This window comes from Sus scrofa, chromosome 8 (genome assembly GCF_000003025.6).
Source record: "Sus scrofa isolate TJ Tabasco breed Duroc chromosome 8, Sscrofa11.1, whole genome shotgun sequence".
NCBI lineage: Eukaryota > Metazoa > Chordata > Mammalia > Artiodactyla > Suidae > Sus > Sus scrofa.
In genome coordinates, this window is record NC_010450.4 from 30388115 (window position 1) to 30402756 (window position 14642).

At 38.9% G+C, this 14642-nt stretch overlaps 1 protein-coding gene across 1 annotated transcript in view; it reads left to right on the forward strand.

The window, feature by feature from the left end:
• Nucleotides 1–14642, forward strand: part of KLHL5 (kelch like family member 5) — a 79147-nt gene that overhangs the window by 26531 nt on the left and 37974 nt on the right. Inside the window, 3 exon segments of the mRNA XM_021101108.1 lie at nucleotides 8243–8425; nucleotides 11936–12072; nucleotides 12845–13041. Coding sequence (XP_020956767.1) covers nucleotides 8243–8425; nucleotides 11936–12072; nucleotides 12845–13041 — 517 coding nt within the window.

Sequence of the window (14642 nt, forward strand, 5' to 3'; positions counted from 1 at the left end):
GGAGGTTCAGATGTGGTCTCTGCCTGGATAGCCGTGTGTCCAGCTAAAACTCATTATAGTGGTGGATGTGAAGAATGGCTTGGAGTTATGATCAACAGAGGTCAAGAGGTGAAGACTGCTGAATAGAACTCTTCAGAATTCTTCAGATCTCTTTTTTTTTTTTTTTTTTTGTCTTTTTGCTATTTCTTGGGCCACTCCCACGGCATATGGAGGTTCCCAGGCTAGGGGTCCAATCGGAGCTATAGCCACTAGCCTATACCAGAGCCACAGCAATGCGGGATCCGAGCCGCGTCTGCAACCTACACCACAGCTCACGCCAATGCGGATCGTTAACCCACTGAGCCCTTGCAGGGATGGAACCCGCAACCTCATGGTTCCTAGTCGGATTCGTTAACCACTGCGCCACGACGGGAACTCCCAGATCTCATTTTTTAATGAATTTTTTCCATAGTATGTATGTACTGTTTTTACCATTGACACATTAGCAAATAGAGACAAGCAAAAATGGAAAAATAAAAGTCATTAATTACCCTGACAAATTATTAATTTGAGGATGTTACGTTCCAGTATATTTTATATACGTTTAGAATAAATGTATGTTTTTAGAATAAAAACCTGAATCTTATTGTAATACTAGTTTGTAACCTTTTTGCCCTAAACATAAAATTAGGACTCTTTTTATCTCAAAAGACAGCAGCCCAATTCAAATGGATTTAAGCAAAAACTTAGAAATTTTTGGTTCATTTAAGTAAATAAAAATTTATTTAACAACAAAAAATTACTCTTAACAACTCGGAACATGATGAATCCAGATATTCAAATAAAGCCAGAAATCCTAACACCCCACCCCAACCCCACCCTCCCGATTCTGTTTTCCTTTGTGATGGCATTTCCTCAGGTAGGTAGGTCTTCTGTATGGAAGCAAAAAAGCCACTAACAGCTCCAGGTTTACTTTTTTATCAGCTTAGCCTCTTCAGTGGAAAGAGAGCACACATCTTGGAATTGACTCTCCTTGGCCTTGTTTGGATCAGAGGTCCACCTGAACCAACCATTATTGCCAGAAGATGTGTTACTCTTATTGGCCAGACCTCAGTGCCTTGCTCACCTCTGCCCAAGCCTTGTGGACTGAGATGGGGAAAGTGTGGTTTCCCAAAAAGTAGAGAATGGGTCTGTTACCATAAAAAAGAACCCTGGATAGGCACAAGCAGTGTCCACCACCATAGCTTCCCATGTCATTAAATGTTCTTCTTGTATCTTTAAAAATGGCTGCATCATTTTCCCATGCACAGACACTCCTTTTGGTTATTTAACCAATATTCTATTTTTTTTGGAATTTAGATTGTTTCCACTATTTCCCTGTTAAGAACAACTTCTGATAAACCCTCCCTGTAGCTAGATCTCTACATTTAGATGATTATTTCCTCTGGATAAAGTCCCAAAGGTGTGCACGTTTTGGGAGGCGGGGGTGATCTGTAGTCTCAAGTCATTTCAGCAACATTACTGCTATTTTAATTCTCAGCAGCACTGTATGAGAGTGCTCACTGGCCCTTCCCCTTCACACTGGTTATTATTTAAGACAACTTGATCCTTCTAAATAACATTTAACTTTCTTCACCACAGATACTCTGGCCACAGGACCAAAAGAGAGGTCCTTTAATTCCAAAATGAAAAAAAATATTTCTCTTAAGAAGGGAAGAGGTGAAGGTATTCTTTTTCTTTGCCTCTTGTCCTTTCTCTTTATATACCTGCTTTGTCCTCTCCTTAAATGAGACAACCTGGCAGGTCCCTGGTGGCCTAAAAAGAGACAACCTAGTCTCCTTACTCATCTAAGACATGTTTCAGATCTCACCTGCTGCATGTTGCCTTTCCAAACACTAGCCCATTCTGATCATTCCTTTCTGTGGGTTCTGACAGAGTTACATTCCAATAGGAAATGTATAAGATAATCTGTTGGAGAAATGATTAAAATACACACAAATACACGTGTGTGTGTGTATTAGAATGTCAATAAATGATTGTACAGTGATATATGTATACCTTTTATAAAGTCATATATCCATATATTGGGGCACATACTTAAAAGTATATTGAAAAGGATATACATTTTAAAAAGTTTAGGGACTGTTGACCTATACTAAGAAGTTACATTCTTATTTTACGTTTGTGACTTCGAAATATGTAAAAGAAGTTAAAAGGTTCGTGATACAGTAGTTCACTCCTTGGCAAAAGCATGAATTCTGAATGCCAAGAGCCATGAGACTGGTGGCTAAGAGTGAATCACTTACCTGGGGAAGGAGCCAAACAGATCATTTAGAGCTTCAGTGCAGCTGTGTTTTCCACTCTAAATCTTATACAGTGTAATTCTTGTGGTTTTTTAAAATTCTTTTGAAAAAGTACTCCATTAAGAAAGCCTAATACAAATTTTGGTGATGAAAGTGGAGAAATCTAAGTAGTTTATAATAAAAAGGTCGTATTGGCCATGGTGTATGTTGTATGCATGTGTTTAATCTGAAGTATTGCAAGTATTAGTGTTGCTGTTTTGTCCACTTTATGAAACTTGGGTGTTCAAATTCCAGGTCCCTTCACTAAATCATCTTCTTTGTATCCCCACAGTTTCTAAAACCTGTGCCATGCTGCATCTTAGGAGTTACTATGTAAATCGTTACTGACTTGATTTGTTTGATGCTTGCCTCCTTTCCATGTATAGGCACTTATCTGACTTACACATTCATTGCTTGCCGCAGAGGGACAATAACGTAAAAATTAGATGTTTCCCTGCAGCCTGAAAATATTCAGCAATGTAAAGTTCATTACAGTGCATATCTATTATAAAAGATTTGAATGACCTCATGATGCAATGCTTTGAAATATGACTTACCATCTTAGTAAAATCAAAGAAATAAAACCAAGCGGAGATGTTAGATACATTTCCTCTGTTACCATGTAAAGATCAGTTATAAATCCCAGAGAAATATGTTTTAAATGCTCCATGAATGGCCTATTCCCAGATGTTTATGTTGTGGGTTATGATGTATACTGCGTTTTTTAAAGGCCCTTTGAATTAGGAACTAGGAATTTAGTTTTCAAATTGATAAGGCAGGGGATCATTTTCTAGGAAGACAACCAAACAAGCAACGTTATATAAGACAAAAGACTTCTCATTGGCCTTTGAAAAGTGAGCATCTTCTAATAGGCGTTTATTTACCTTGATTATGTACTTATTCTGTGCTAGGGCTGTGCTTCATTATTCCATTTAATAATCCTCCCGTGAAGGAGCCTTTGAAAGGAAGGCCTGTGTGTTACTTATTCCAGTATTGCTGTCGAAGGTAAGGTTTAGAGAAGTTGAATAACTTGTCGAGATACATAGCGACATTGTTAAACCAGCACTATGCCATCGAACTTTCTGCATTGATGGAAGTGTTCTATATTTGCACCATCCAATCTGGCAACTACTGTCCCCATGGGGCTCCTTCAGCATTTGAAATATGACGAGTTCAACTAAAGAACTGAATATTTTATTTTATTTTAATTAAAATAGCCCCACGGGGCTCATGGCTACTATGTTGGACAGCATAGCTCTAGAACCTTCCTAAAATGTTCTTAATCACTGCACCATACCTCTCCAGTTCAGTCCTCCAATCCAAGCACGTACTTGGAAAAGAAATAGCAAGAAGTATTAACATTATAAATTACACAGAACCAGAGTATTAGAAGCATTTGATGAGCCAGGGATAGAAGTGTTATCTCTGCTTCATGGAGACCTAAGAGAGTCCTGCTTTCTTATACCTAGCTAAGGGGAAGAAAAATAGCAGTAGACTTTGTCTAAAATCCTTAATTCTAGTGTCTTTTTTTTTTTTTTTTTTTTTTTTTTTGTCTTTTTTGCCATTTCTTGGGCCGCTCCCTCGGCATATGGAGGTTCCCAGGCTGGGGTCTAATCAGAGCTGTAGCCACCGGCCTGCACCACAGCCACAGCAACATCAGATCCCAGCCACATCTGTGACCTACACCACAGCTCACGGCAACGCTGGATCCTTAACCCTCTGAGCGAGGCCAGGGATCAAACCCGCAACCTCATGGTTCCAAGTTGGATTCATTAACCACTGAGCTATGACGGGAACTCCAGGTATCTTTTTTTTCTGTTAAATTATCCTCGTTCTTTTTGTACCATCATTTTCCCTGTATCCCCTTAGTCCTTGAATTCACTGATGCCTAAAGTAAAGGTCAGCAAAAATGCCCATTCCTTAGTGAGTGGTTTGACCAACTTTCTGAATGCCTCCTGATTCTGGCTTTGCCACCAGCTGCCTACATGTCCTTGGTTGATCACTTTGGGCCATTCTGGGCCTCAAATTTTCTCACCTACAAAATAAAAGAGTTGAATTAAATGACTGCATAGGTTCCTTCTAGACAGAAAAATTCTGTATATAATGGTTTTAATACCTTAGGTTCTATAGTTGTACAGATATGCAGTAAATTCTTTTTTTAAATAAATTCTCACACTATTAAAATTATATGTGCAAAGTCCTGATTTTCTTGGAAACCAAACAGAACAAGAAATGCTAGAAAGCTGTGCAGCTTTTCAAGTCTGAGTTCCTGCTGCTTCATGTTCCTGCTTTCTTCACATTCCTTTGTGAATGGATGGCTTCGCTTTTCCATGGACTACAAGCCAGAAGCCCACGCTTCTTTTGGTCCTTCATTTGGAGCAGTGGGAATGATTGCCAAACCCAGAAATCTCTGTGAATTAATTGTCACATTGAAATATTATGTTTCTTTAACATATGATAGTAATTGAATCCTTGAAAGCAAACCAAGAAGTTCAAAATGTTATTTTAGAAGCATAATTGTTTTGTTAACATGTATGTATATAAACAATTCTGGTGTTTTACCTTTATGCTTATTTTGAAAATAACAAGTATTTTATTAAGTTCTACTAGCTGATTTAAATTATTCAAAGAAATTAAGTTTATACATGTTTGAGGTCAAGTATCTATGGTGTATATCAGTCTGTAAGTTCATCATCTGCTGATTTATATAATGTATCCATCTCTTGTCTGAAATGTACTGGTGGTCTGCAGCCTGCCATGGGTTAGGATTACCTCCAGGGCTTTTAAAAAATACGATGTTCAGGTCTTACCTCAGACCTACTAAATCAGCCTTAAGGAATGAGATCTTAAACACAAAGGCTGAAATGCTTTTCCAGGTTATCCTGCTAATGTGACAGGTTGAAGAATTAAACACCTTGAAAGTTCTCGACAAGAGAAGAGATGGTCTCTTTATTAAATGGCTTATACTAACATCAAAGCTAACTAATGATTTAGTCATGTTGGGAGTTCCCGTTGTGGCTCAGTGGAAACAAACCCGACTAGTATCCATGAGGATGCGGGTTCAGTCCCTGGCCTTGCTCAGTGGGTTAGGGATCTGGCATTGCCACGAGCTGTGGTATACATCACAGATGTGGCTCGGATCTGGCATGGCTGTGGCTGTGGCCAGCAGCTGTAGCAATGATTCAACCCCTAGCCTGGGAACTTCTATATGCCGCCAGCCCTTAAAAAAAATAGCAATATTCATATTATAAAGTCATATTGTTCTTTGAAAATTTAACACTGATTAGCATTTATGTTTGGACGATGGCAATTCATCACTCAAAAAACATTCAACTAACTCATTATGACGTTACTGAGAAATTATTATAAGGTATAAGAGATGTGATACAAAATATAGGAGCCCTAAGACAGAAGTACATGATTTATTTGCCTCACTTTTTCTTGTTCTTGAAAGAATTGGGGCTTATAAAAATCAGGTGTTCTAATCTTCCCTTATCCTTAGATCGCTAATATTCAAATCATTTGCCAGTATTTTAACAATATGAAACTTCATTTTATTGATAAACGTTTTAAATCTTCAAACTGTTATTCATCAAAGTCAACATTGTTTGTTTTTGCTTATATTACACATTTTTCCTAGATTTTAATACAGTTTCTAATTCTCATTTATTTATATAAGCAATGTGTAGTTACACTTTACTAAAAATGCATTTTTATACTAATGATGGTAAATGTAAAGTTGAGTGTATTGTAACCAATGATACTCATAGTGCACAGTGTATACCCTCCAGATAATATATATTGTGCTTCTATTATCATCATTAACATGATCCTCCAAGAACATTTTTTAGGGTCCATATTTGAATGGCATTGAAAATATGATGGGCGTGGAATTCCCATTGTGGTGCAGTGGTTAACGAATCCGACTAGGAACCATGAGGTTGCAGGTTCAATCCCTGGCCTCGCTCAGTGGGTTAAGGATCCGGGGTTGCCGTGAGCTGTGGTGTAGGTTGCAGATGTGGCTCGGACCTGGTGTTACTGTGGCTGTGGTGTAGGCCAGTTACTACAGCTCCAATTCAGCCCCTAGCCTGGGAACCTCTATATGCCACGGGTGCAGCCCTGGAAAAGACAGGAAAAAAAAAAAAAGAAAGAAAGAAAATACAGTGGGCCGAGAGGATCTAGGTGGAGATAGGTATTAGTCAAGTCACTGGTAACTTCTGAAACTGATAAGTCTCAATCGGCAGGAGAAATCTCATGAGTACAGTCTATGTGAGTGTCCCTGCTTGGGTGACCTTCCGTGTGTATCCTCTTCCTCCATGTGAGTCCTCAGTCCCCACAGATAAAGAAAGAAAGAATGGAGATACACACCTGCTCTTGGCCCCTTCAGCTTTGGAGGTAACATAGTTTCTTTCTACCACAAGACCACACCTGTCTGTGGGACAGGCTGGGAAATGTAGTCTAGCTATAGTCCCAGGAGAAAAAGAAAAAAGGTTTTGGTGAACACATAGCATTCTCTACAACAGCCTGATTTCTGCCATGAACAAACTCTCTGGCCTTTGGCAAGGCACTTAATCTCCTTGGCTTCAATTCCCTTTATTTTAAAAGATCCAAAGACTTTTTCTTTTTTGGTAAGCTTATTAGACATTTATATGAAGAAAATTCTGTTAAGATATAATGAGACTTGATTCAACAAGGCATTTGCCAGAATCATAATATCCTTAAAAGTAAATCTGATGAGCAATGAGAACTAAGTTATGGCACAGTCAGTGATTTTACAGTTAATTGCATAACTGAGGATGTTGATTACTTGATTCAAGTGATCTTGAGGGGGCCAGTAAGGCCTGGATTTAGGATTTCATTCTTAGTCCTAATCTTTAACCTTTTCCCCATTTCCCTTAGTAAATCATACGAAAACACAGAACTCATATTCTTCAAGTTATAATTTGGAAATTTCAATTTTTTTTTTTTTTTGGCTGCATCCATGGCATGTGGAAGTTCCTAGGCCAGGAACTGAACCTGTGCCACAGCAGTGACCCAAGCCACAGCAGTAACAATGCCAGATCCTTAATTTCTACACCACCAGGGAAATCCTTAAAAACTTTTTAGATACCTGGACTAGCTATCAAATTCTTTTAACCTGCAATCTAAGTTTTAGGTCACCTGGGCTTTTGAACACTGGCCAGGGAATCAGATGAATTATTAATAATACTGTTTTTATGATAATGTATTTTGGATTCTAAACAGTTATCTTATAAATGAACTGTGAAACATAATCCATTTTTTAATTAAAGGATTACTTGGATTTATACCTCCAGAAAATAGTTTAATTGCCTTTCTGTCTTCAAAAAATGGGAGTTCCTGTCGTGGTGCAGCAGAAGAGAATCTGACTAGGAACCATAAGGTTGCAGGTTCGATCCCTGGCCTCGCTCAGTGGGTTAAGGATCTGGCGTTGCCGTGAGCTGTGGTGTAGGTCTCAGATATGGCTCAGATCTGGCGTTGCTGTGGCTGTGGCGTAGGCTGGTGGCTACAGCTCCGATTAGACCCCTAGCCTGGGAACCTGCATATGCCGAGGGATCTCTTACACCCTTAAATATGCTGTTAGGAGCTGTAGCTATCAATATGGATATAGTTTGGCTCTTTTCCAGCAGAGTTAGTGTATTGACCAGAGAAGAGACCTCAAGATCAGGCAAAAAATAGGTGTAGCTATTAACCTGAATATATCACAGTCACTCATGATGTTTGCAGGACGCATATGATTTGAGCCATAATTGATTTTAAACGGCAAAAATGATGAATGATTATACATTAATATTGACTGGTAGCATTACTTCTATTACATTTGAAAGCTTTAAAAGGACTTGATAGGAAAGATTTCTTTAGTGTGAGTGATATTTCAAAACGTGTGTTCTCTTTCTTTTCAGGACTTCCAATAGCAGTCAGACATTGTCATCCTGCCATACTATGGAGCCATGTTCATCAGATGATTTCTTCCAAGCCCTTAATCACGCTGAGCAAACATTCAAAAAGATGGAAAACTATCTGAGACACAAACAGTTATGTGATGTAATTCTGGTTGCTGGTGATCGCAGAATTCCAGCTCACAGGTAATTGTTTTCTAAATTTCTGTATATGTGAACTATTTCCTTGATCATTTAGTTATGTACATTGAAGTAACTTGTTCTACTGACTATTCAATGGGGTCTTTTAGTGAAGGAATGTATTTCATGGAATTTCTATAAAGAAAACAGAGAATATGAAATCATTACATTAAATGATCCCAAAAGAATCACTTTCCCATACAAGCAAAACATACCAGCCTGAAATCTGTCAGTATTTATTGTGTGGTAGATTTCAGCCACGACGAGCAGCTATTACCCATTAATAACTTTAAATAAATTCAATGGAAATTAAAGCAGGGAATCTTGAGAAACCAAAAAAAGCTAGTGGAATGAAGTGGCAAAACCGTTCTTTTTTTTTTTTTTTTTGTCTTTTGCCTTTTCTAGGGCCGCTCCCGTGGCTTATGGAGGTTCCCAGGCTAGGGGTCGAATCAGAGCTGTAGCCACCGGCCTACGCCAGAGCCACAGCAACTCCAGATCCGAGCCGTGTCTGCAACCTACACCACAGCTCACAGCAACGCCAGATTCTTAACCCACTAAGCAAGGCCAGGGATTGAACCCACAACCTCATGATTCCTAGTCGGATTCATTAACCACTGCAACTCCAAAACTGTTCTTAAATAGGCACATTTTGTCAACTTCTATTTGCTGACCTCCAAGAAATATGAAAGCCATGGTGATGGGGAACAAAAGCTAGAGAACACAAATGAAGTATTATCTCTTGATGTAAGGAAAGGAAATGGGAGCTGGTTAATACAATTCACTATTTTTCTTCTAAGAATTCCATAATTGTTCAATGTTAATCACCATTATGATCCCAAAGGTTTTTTTTTTTAATGCCTTTCAAAACTAATTAACACTCTGTCCCAAAAGTTTTATTAAACCCTCCAAAGAGGAAGTAAATTGAAAGCATATGGTCTTATTGTTTTCAGCGGCTCAATGGGCATGCATTTATTGAGATGCTACTATACATGGTGACAAAAAGTCCATGTTATGAGTGTGGGCTTATTAGAATTTCATAAAGACATTGTTTTGGAAATTCTCTATTTCCAAAACAGAGCTCATTCCCTTACCTGCAAACGCTTATACAAACCATCACCATCTCACTTAGATTACCTGTAAGAAACTCCTCACTGGTCTCCCCTGTTTTCACACTTTTCCCCTGTGTATTTTTTCTACACAGCTACCTAAGTGATCCTTTAAAATGGAACTCAAATCTGGTTGCTCCTCTGATCAAATTTTCTGTCAATTCCTCATGTCACAGTGTGAAAGCCCCTGTCCTCACAGTGGCTTATGTGGCTCAGCTGCTGTTTCCTCTTTACCATTCTGCCCTCTGGCTCTCTTACTCACTCACTTGAGCCACACCAACCCCCTGAAGTTCCTTGCATGTGCCAGACCTGCTGTTCCTGCCTTTGGATTTTTACATTGGCTGCTCTTCTGCCTGAATGCTATTCCTAAATACCTGTATGACTCATTCCTGTACCTCCTTCAAGTCTTTTCTCAACTGTCACCCTCCAATGAGACCACCTATTTAAACCTACCACCCACTCCCAATCTGCCCTTACCCTACCTTTTTTCCCCACGGCACTTACCACTTTTTGATGCACTATAGAATTTACCTCTGCTGTATGTTATTTGTCTGCCTTCCCCTGTAGAATATAAGATTCCAAGAGATGGGATCTTTTGTCTGTGTTTTATACCAATATATCTCAAGTATCTAGAACAATGCCCACTATTTATAAGGTGTGCGTTAGTATTTGTTCAGTGAGTAAATGAATGAATGGGCAGTTTGCGGAAGAAGGAAACTAAATGGCCAATAAACGTCTGAAGAGATATTTAACCTCACTAACACTCAGGTAAATGAAAATTAAAACAATGAGATACCACTTAACACCTTAGAGATGGCCAAAATTTTTAACATTCCACTATTTGTGGGGAAAGATTAACTCTTTTGGGGGGGTGGCGTGTGCAGTGTTTGGCTTTTTTGGGCTGCACCTGTGGCATATGGAAGTTCCCAGATTAGGGGTCGAATCAGAGCTGCAGCTGCCAGCTTACACCATAGCCACAGCAACTCAGGATCCAAGCTGTGTCTGCACCCTACCCCACAGTTCTCTGTAACCCCAGATCCTTTACCCACTGTGTGAGGCCAGGGATCGAATCCGCATCCTTATGGATGCTAGTCAGGTTCATAACCCACTGAGCCATGACGGAAACTCCCGATTAACTCTTATGCAGTGCTGGTGGAGACTAAATTGGCACAGCACTATAGAGAGCAGTTTGGCAAACTCACATTCAGCAGTGCCTTCCTGCGGAGAAAGAAGTAGGGGATTAGAGAAGAACACGGGCGCTTCAACTATTACCCGTACAAATTTATACATCTTTAAAAAAATGAATAAAGTAAAGCTGTGTAAGTATGCTGTTACAGAAGTATCTTTGAGATATATCAAATGACAAATACATGATTCAAAATTGTATATATTTATAACTCATTTTTGCTTATATGTGACTATCAAAAATCTGGACAGAGGAGTTCCTTAGTAGCTTAGTGGTTAAATATTCAATGCTCTGACTTCAATTCAATCCTAGCCCGAGAATTTCCGCATGCTGCAGGCACAGCCAAAAAAGAAATCTGGGCAGAGATATACCTGATAGATAATAATGTATTATTACTACAAAATATAAAATATAATTTTGTAATGTGATAACAAAGATGATATAATTTTATGACAAAATACAAACACTATAAGGTACTGTAATAATTTTAAAATCATGAAAGTTAAAAATAACCTGCTAGAACCAGTTTCAAATGTCTCCCATATATTTACTACTTCTACAGTGAAAAAAAAAAAACTTAGGAGTCCCCATCATGGCTCAGCAATAACGAACCCAACTAGCATCCATGAGGACAGTGGTTCCATCGCTGACCTCGCTCAGTGAGTTAAGGATCCAGCCTTGCCCTGAGCTGTGGTGTAGGCCACAAATGCAGCTCGGATCCCACAGTGTTGCTGTGGCTGTGGTGTAGGCCTCCAGCTGCTGGCCTCATTCAACCCCTAGACTGGGAACTTCCAAATGCTGTGGGTATGCCCTAAAAAGCAAAAAAAAAAAAAAAAAAAACTTAACTATTTTCTAAAGTAATAAACAGGAGAACCTTTCCATTCCCCCCGCCCCTTTTTTTATAGTCAGTTTACTGCTGTGAACTTGTAGCTTTTTTTTCAGGATGTTCAAAAGGGCTATTTAAGTAGCAAATGGGTAAATCATTTTACCTCAGCAGAAAATTTTTGGTAATGTTAATTTATTATTCAAAGGAAGGAACTGGAGCATAAAGCAATTTGTCACATTTGAAATGCCTTTCTCAGTACCAGATGCTTTCTGTGGGTAACAGAGTTTAAAAAAATAGATAAAGAGGAAAAGATGGAAAGAAAAAAAGCCACAGAATTTATTAATGACCATCAACTTTAATGTTATTACTGATTATTTTTTCTTCTAATATGTTCTTAGATTGGTGCTCTCCTCTGTCTCAGATTATTTTGCTGCCATGTTTACTAATGATGTCAGGGAAGCAAGACAAGAAGAAATAAAAATGGAAGGTGTAGAACCGAATTCCCTATGGTCCTTGATTCAGTACGCATATACAGGTAATAACCCTGAAGATATAACTTTAAAATGTCTTAGACTGAAGTTGTATTATTAGATTTCAGATTTCTGCCTTTTTTTTTTCCTCTCATCTTTTTAGGGCCACACCCCCGGCATATGGAGGTTCCCAGGCTAGGGGTCCAATTGGAGCTGGAGCCGCCAGCCACAGCACAGTAATGGGGGATCCGAGCTGCATCTGCAACCTACACCACAGCTCACGACAACGCTGGATCCTTGACCCACTGAGCAAGATCAGGGATCGAACCCACATCCTCATGGATGCTAGTTGGGTTCGCTAACCACTGAGCCATGATGAGAACTCCAGATTCTGCTTTTAATGAGATCTAATTCTGCTATTATAACCATCACTCTTGGTGATATCTATGTAGGTTAACATCTTTATATTAGAACCTTTAAAATGGTTATTATAATTAAGTTTTTGAATGATATTTTACAATATTAATATAATAATTGAGTTGTAAAATGCTTTTAAATTTTTGCATTTAAAATTTGCATTTGAAATATATATAATGGACTACCAGTTAAATCATCCTTTAAAAATTCTGAAAACAAGCTTATTATTTTTATTTTAGTAGAAGTCACAAAAAATAAATTTTTTTCAGATTTAGTCCTTTTTCTTTTTGGAATGTCTTAAATCATCTGTGTCTAGAATATGTGTAGTGAGCTCTTATTCAGAATTAATACTGTTAATACCAATGAGTTCCTAAAGTTAACATGGTTCCATAGCTAATGGAATTTCTTTTTATCATTAAGGCCGCCTTGAATTAAAAGAAGACAATATCGAGTGCCTGTTGTCTACAGCTTGCCTTCTTCAGCTTTCACAGGTTGTGGAAGCGTGCTGTAAGTTTTTAATGAAACAGCTTCACCCATCCAACTGTCTTGGAATCCGGTCTTTTGCTGATGCTCAAGGTTGTACAGATTTGCATAAAGTGGCTCACAATTATACTATGGTATGTATTTTGTGAAAAGCAGAAAAGCCTATGTTCTTTGCCTTACTCCTTATTTTTGCAGGCTTATCTGCATGTTGCTGCCTTCCCATGGCTCTGCCATATGTCTTATGGTTCAGGTTCACTGTCTCTGTGTCATATTTTCATTGAGTTATGAGGGAAAAACACTAAGTAATATTTCTCCCAGATACATGAGTCAAGCCTCATATTATCACCGGCACTAAGAAGCAGAGGGGTAGCTTAGGACTATTTCATTCAAGATTTTTGGATCTGCTGCTTTTTAAAGCAGGATTTTCCCCAAATATTTTACATTATGGTACATGGATGAATTTCAGAATTGTTTACATAAGCACCGATAGAAGGCGGTGATAGTGATTATAGTGTATTGGTGCAGTACCAGGCGTACACAAGACAGGAGGAAATAAAGGGAGGCTTTTTATTAACGATAAATCTAACTATATGTAAGACATGTTTTTAAGCTACGTATGTGGAAAGATGTCCTTGGAGTTCCCTGGTGGCTCGGAGGTTTAAGGATCCAGGTTGTCACTGCTGTGACTCTGCTTACTGCTGTGGCACAGGTTTGATACCTCGCCTGGGAACGTCTGGGTGCAGTGGGCGTGCAAAAAAGGAAACTTTTTTTTTTTTTTTTTTTTTTTTTCTTGGCCTGGGTATGGGTTCCAGTGGGCGTGAGCCAAAAAAAGAAAGGGGAAAACAGCTACTAACAGGATAAGACATAGTTCATGTAAGCAAAAAAAATTCATTGTAGCAAGTTAGAAGCCTGGAGGATAATGGATACAGAGTGATCTAGGACAGCATGAAAATAAGGGCATGTCGAGGGCATATTCTTAGGATCAGCCCCCACGGTCTTCATAGTGGAGGGATCCAGGGAAGGGAGGTGTGTGGATTTTCAAGGAATGATCATCTTGCCACATGTGCGTCTTCACACCTGGGTGATAATTGGAGACTTGCTTTACATGCTTCATTTAGGGCAGGACAGCTTCTAAGTGAAGAAGGAATATAAACATTCACCTACGCATATATCATCATCCATGTCACTGATGTTGTCAACACTGGGGAGGTATTTTTCTATCCACCCTCCCCTTCATCCTCCATCCTTCCATTGAGTTGGTTTATGTCAAGGGATTGACAAGGATTTGAGGAATCTTTCACTGGAGAAATCGTGATTTGGAACAATTATAAGAAGAGATATTTACAAATGGAAGATTAATTCTACTCAATTTCATAAGCTTAAGTTGAGCCCTTAAAACAGTGATTGGGAGTTCCCTGTCGTGGCCCAGCAGAAATGAATCTGACTAGCATCCATGAGGACGCAGGTTCCATCCCTGGCCTCGTTCAGTGAGTTAAGGATCTGGCGTTGCCGTGAGCTGTGGTGTAGGTCACAAACAAGGCAGCAGGTGCACCCCTAAAAAGACAAAAAGACAAAAAAAAATTAAAAAGCAGTGATTGATTCATAGTATACCCAGTCAATAAATGGTTTTATCATCATCGGCATCATTTTAGAGTTTTACTCGATTCAGCACAGTAGGGATCTATGTAAGTGAACAAAAGCCCTCAGACAAAAGCACAACCTTTATGAGTGTTAT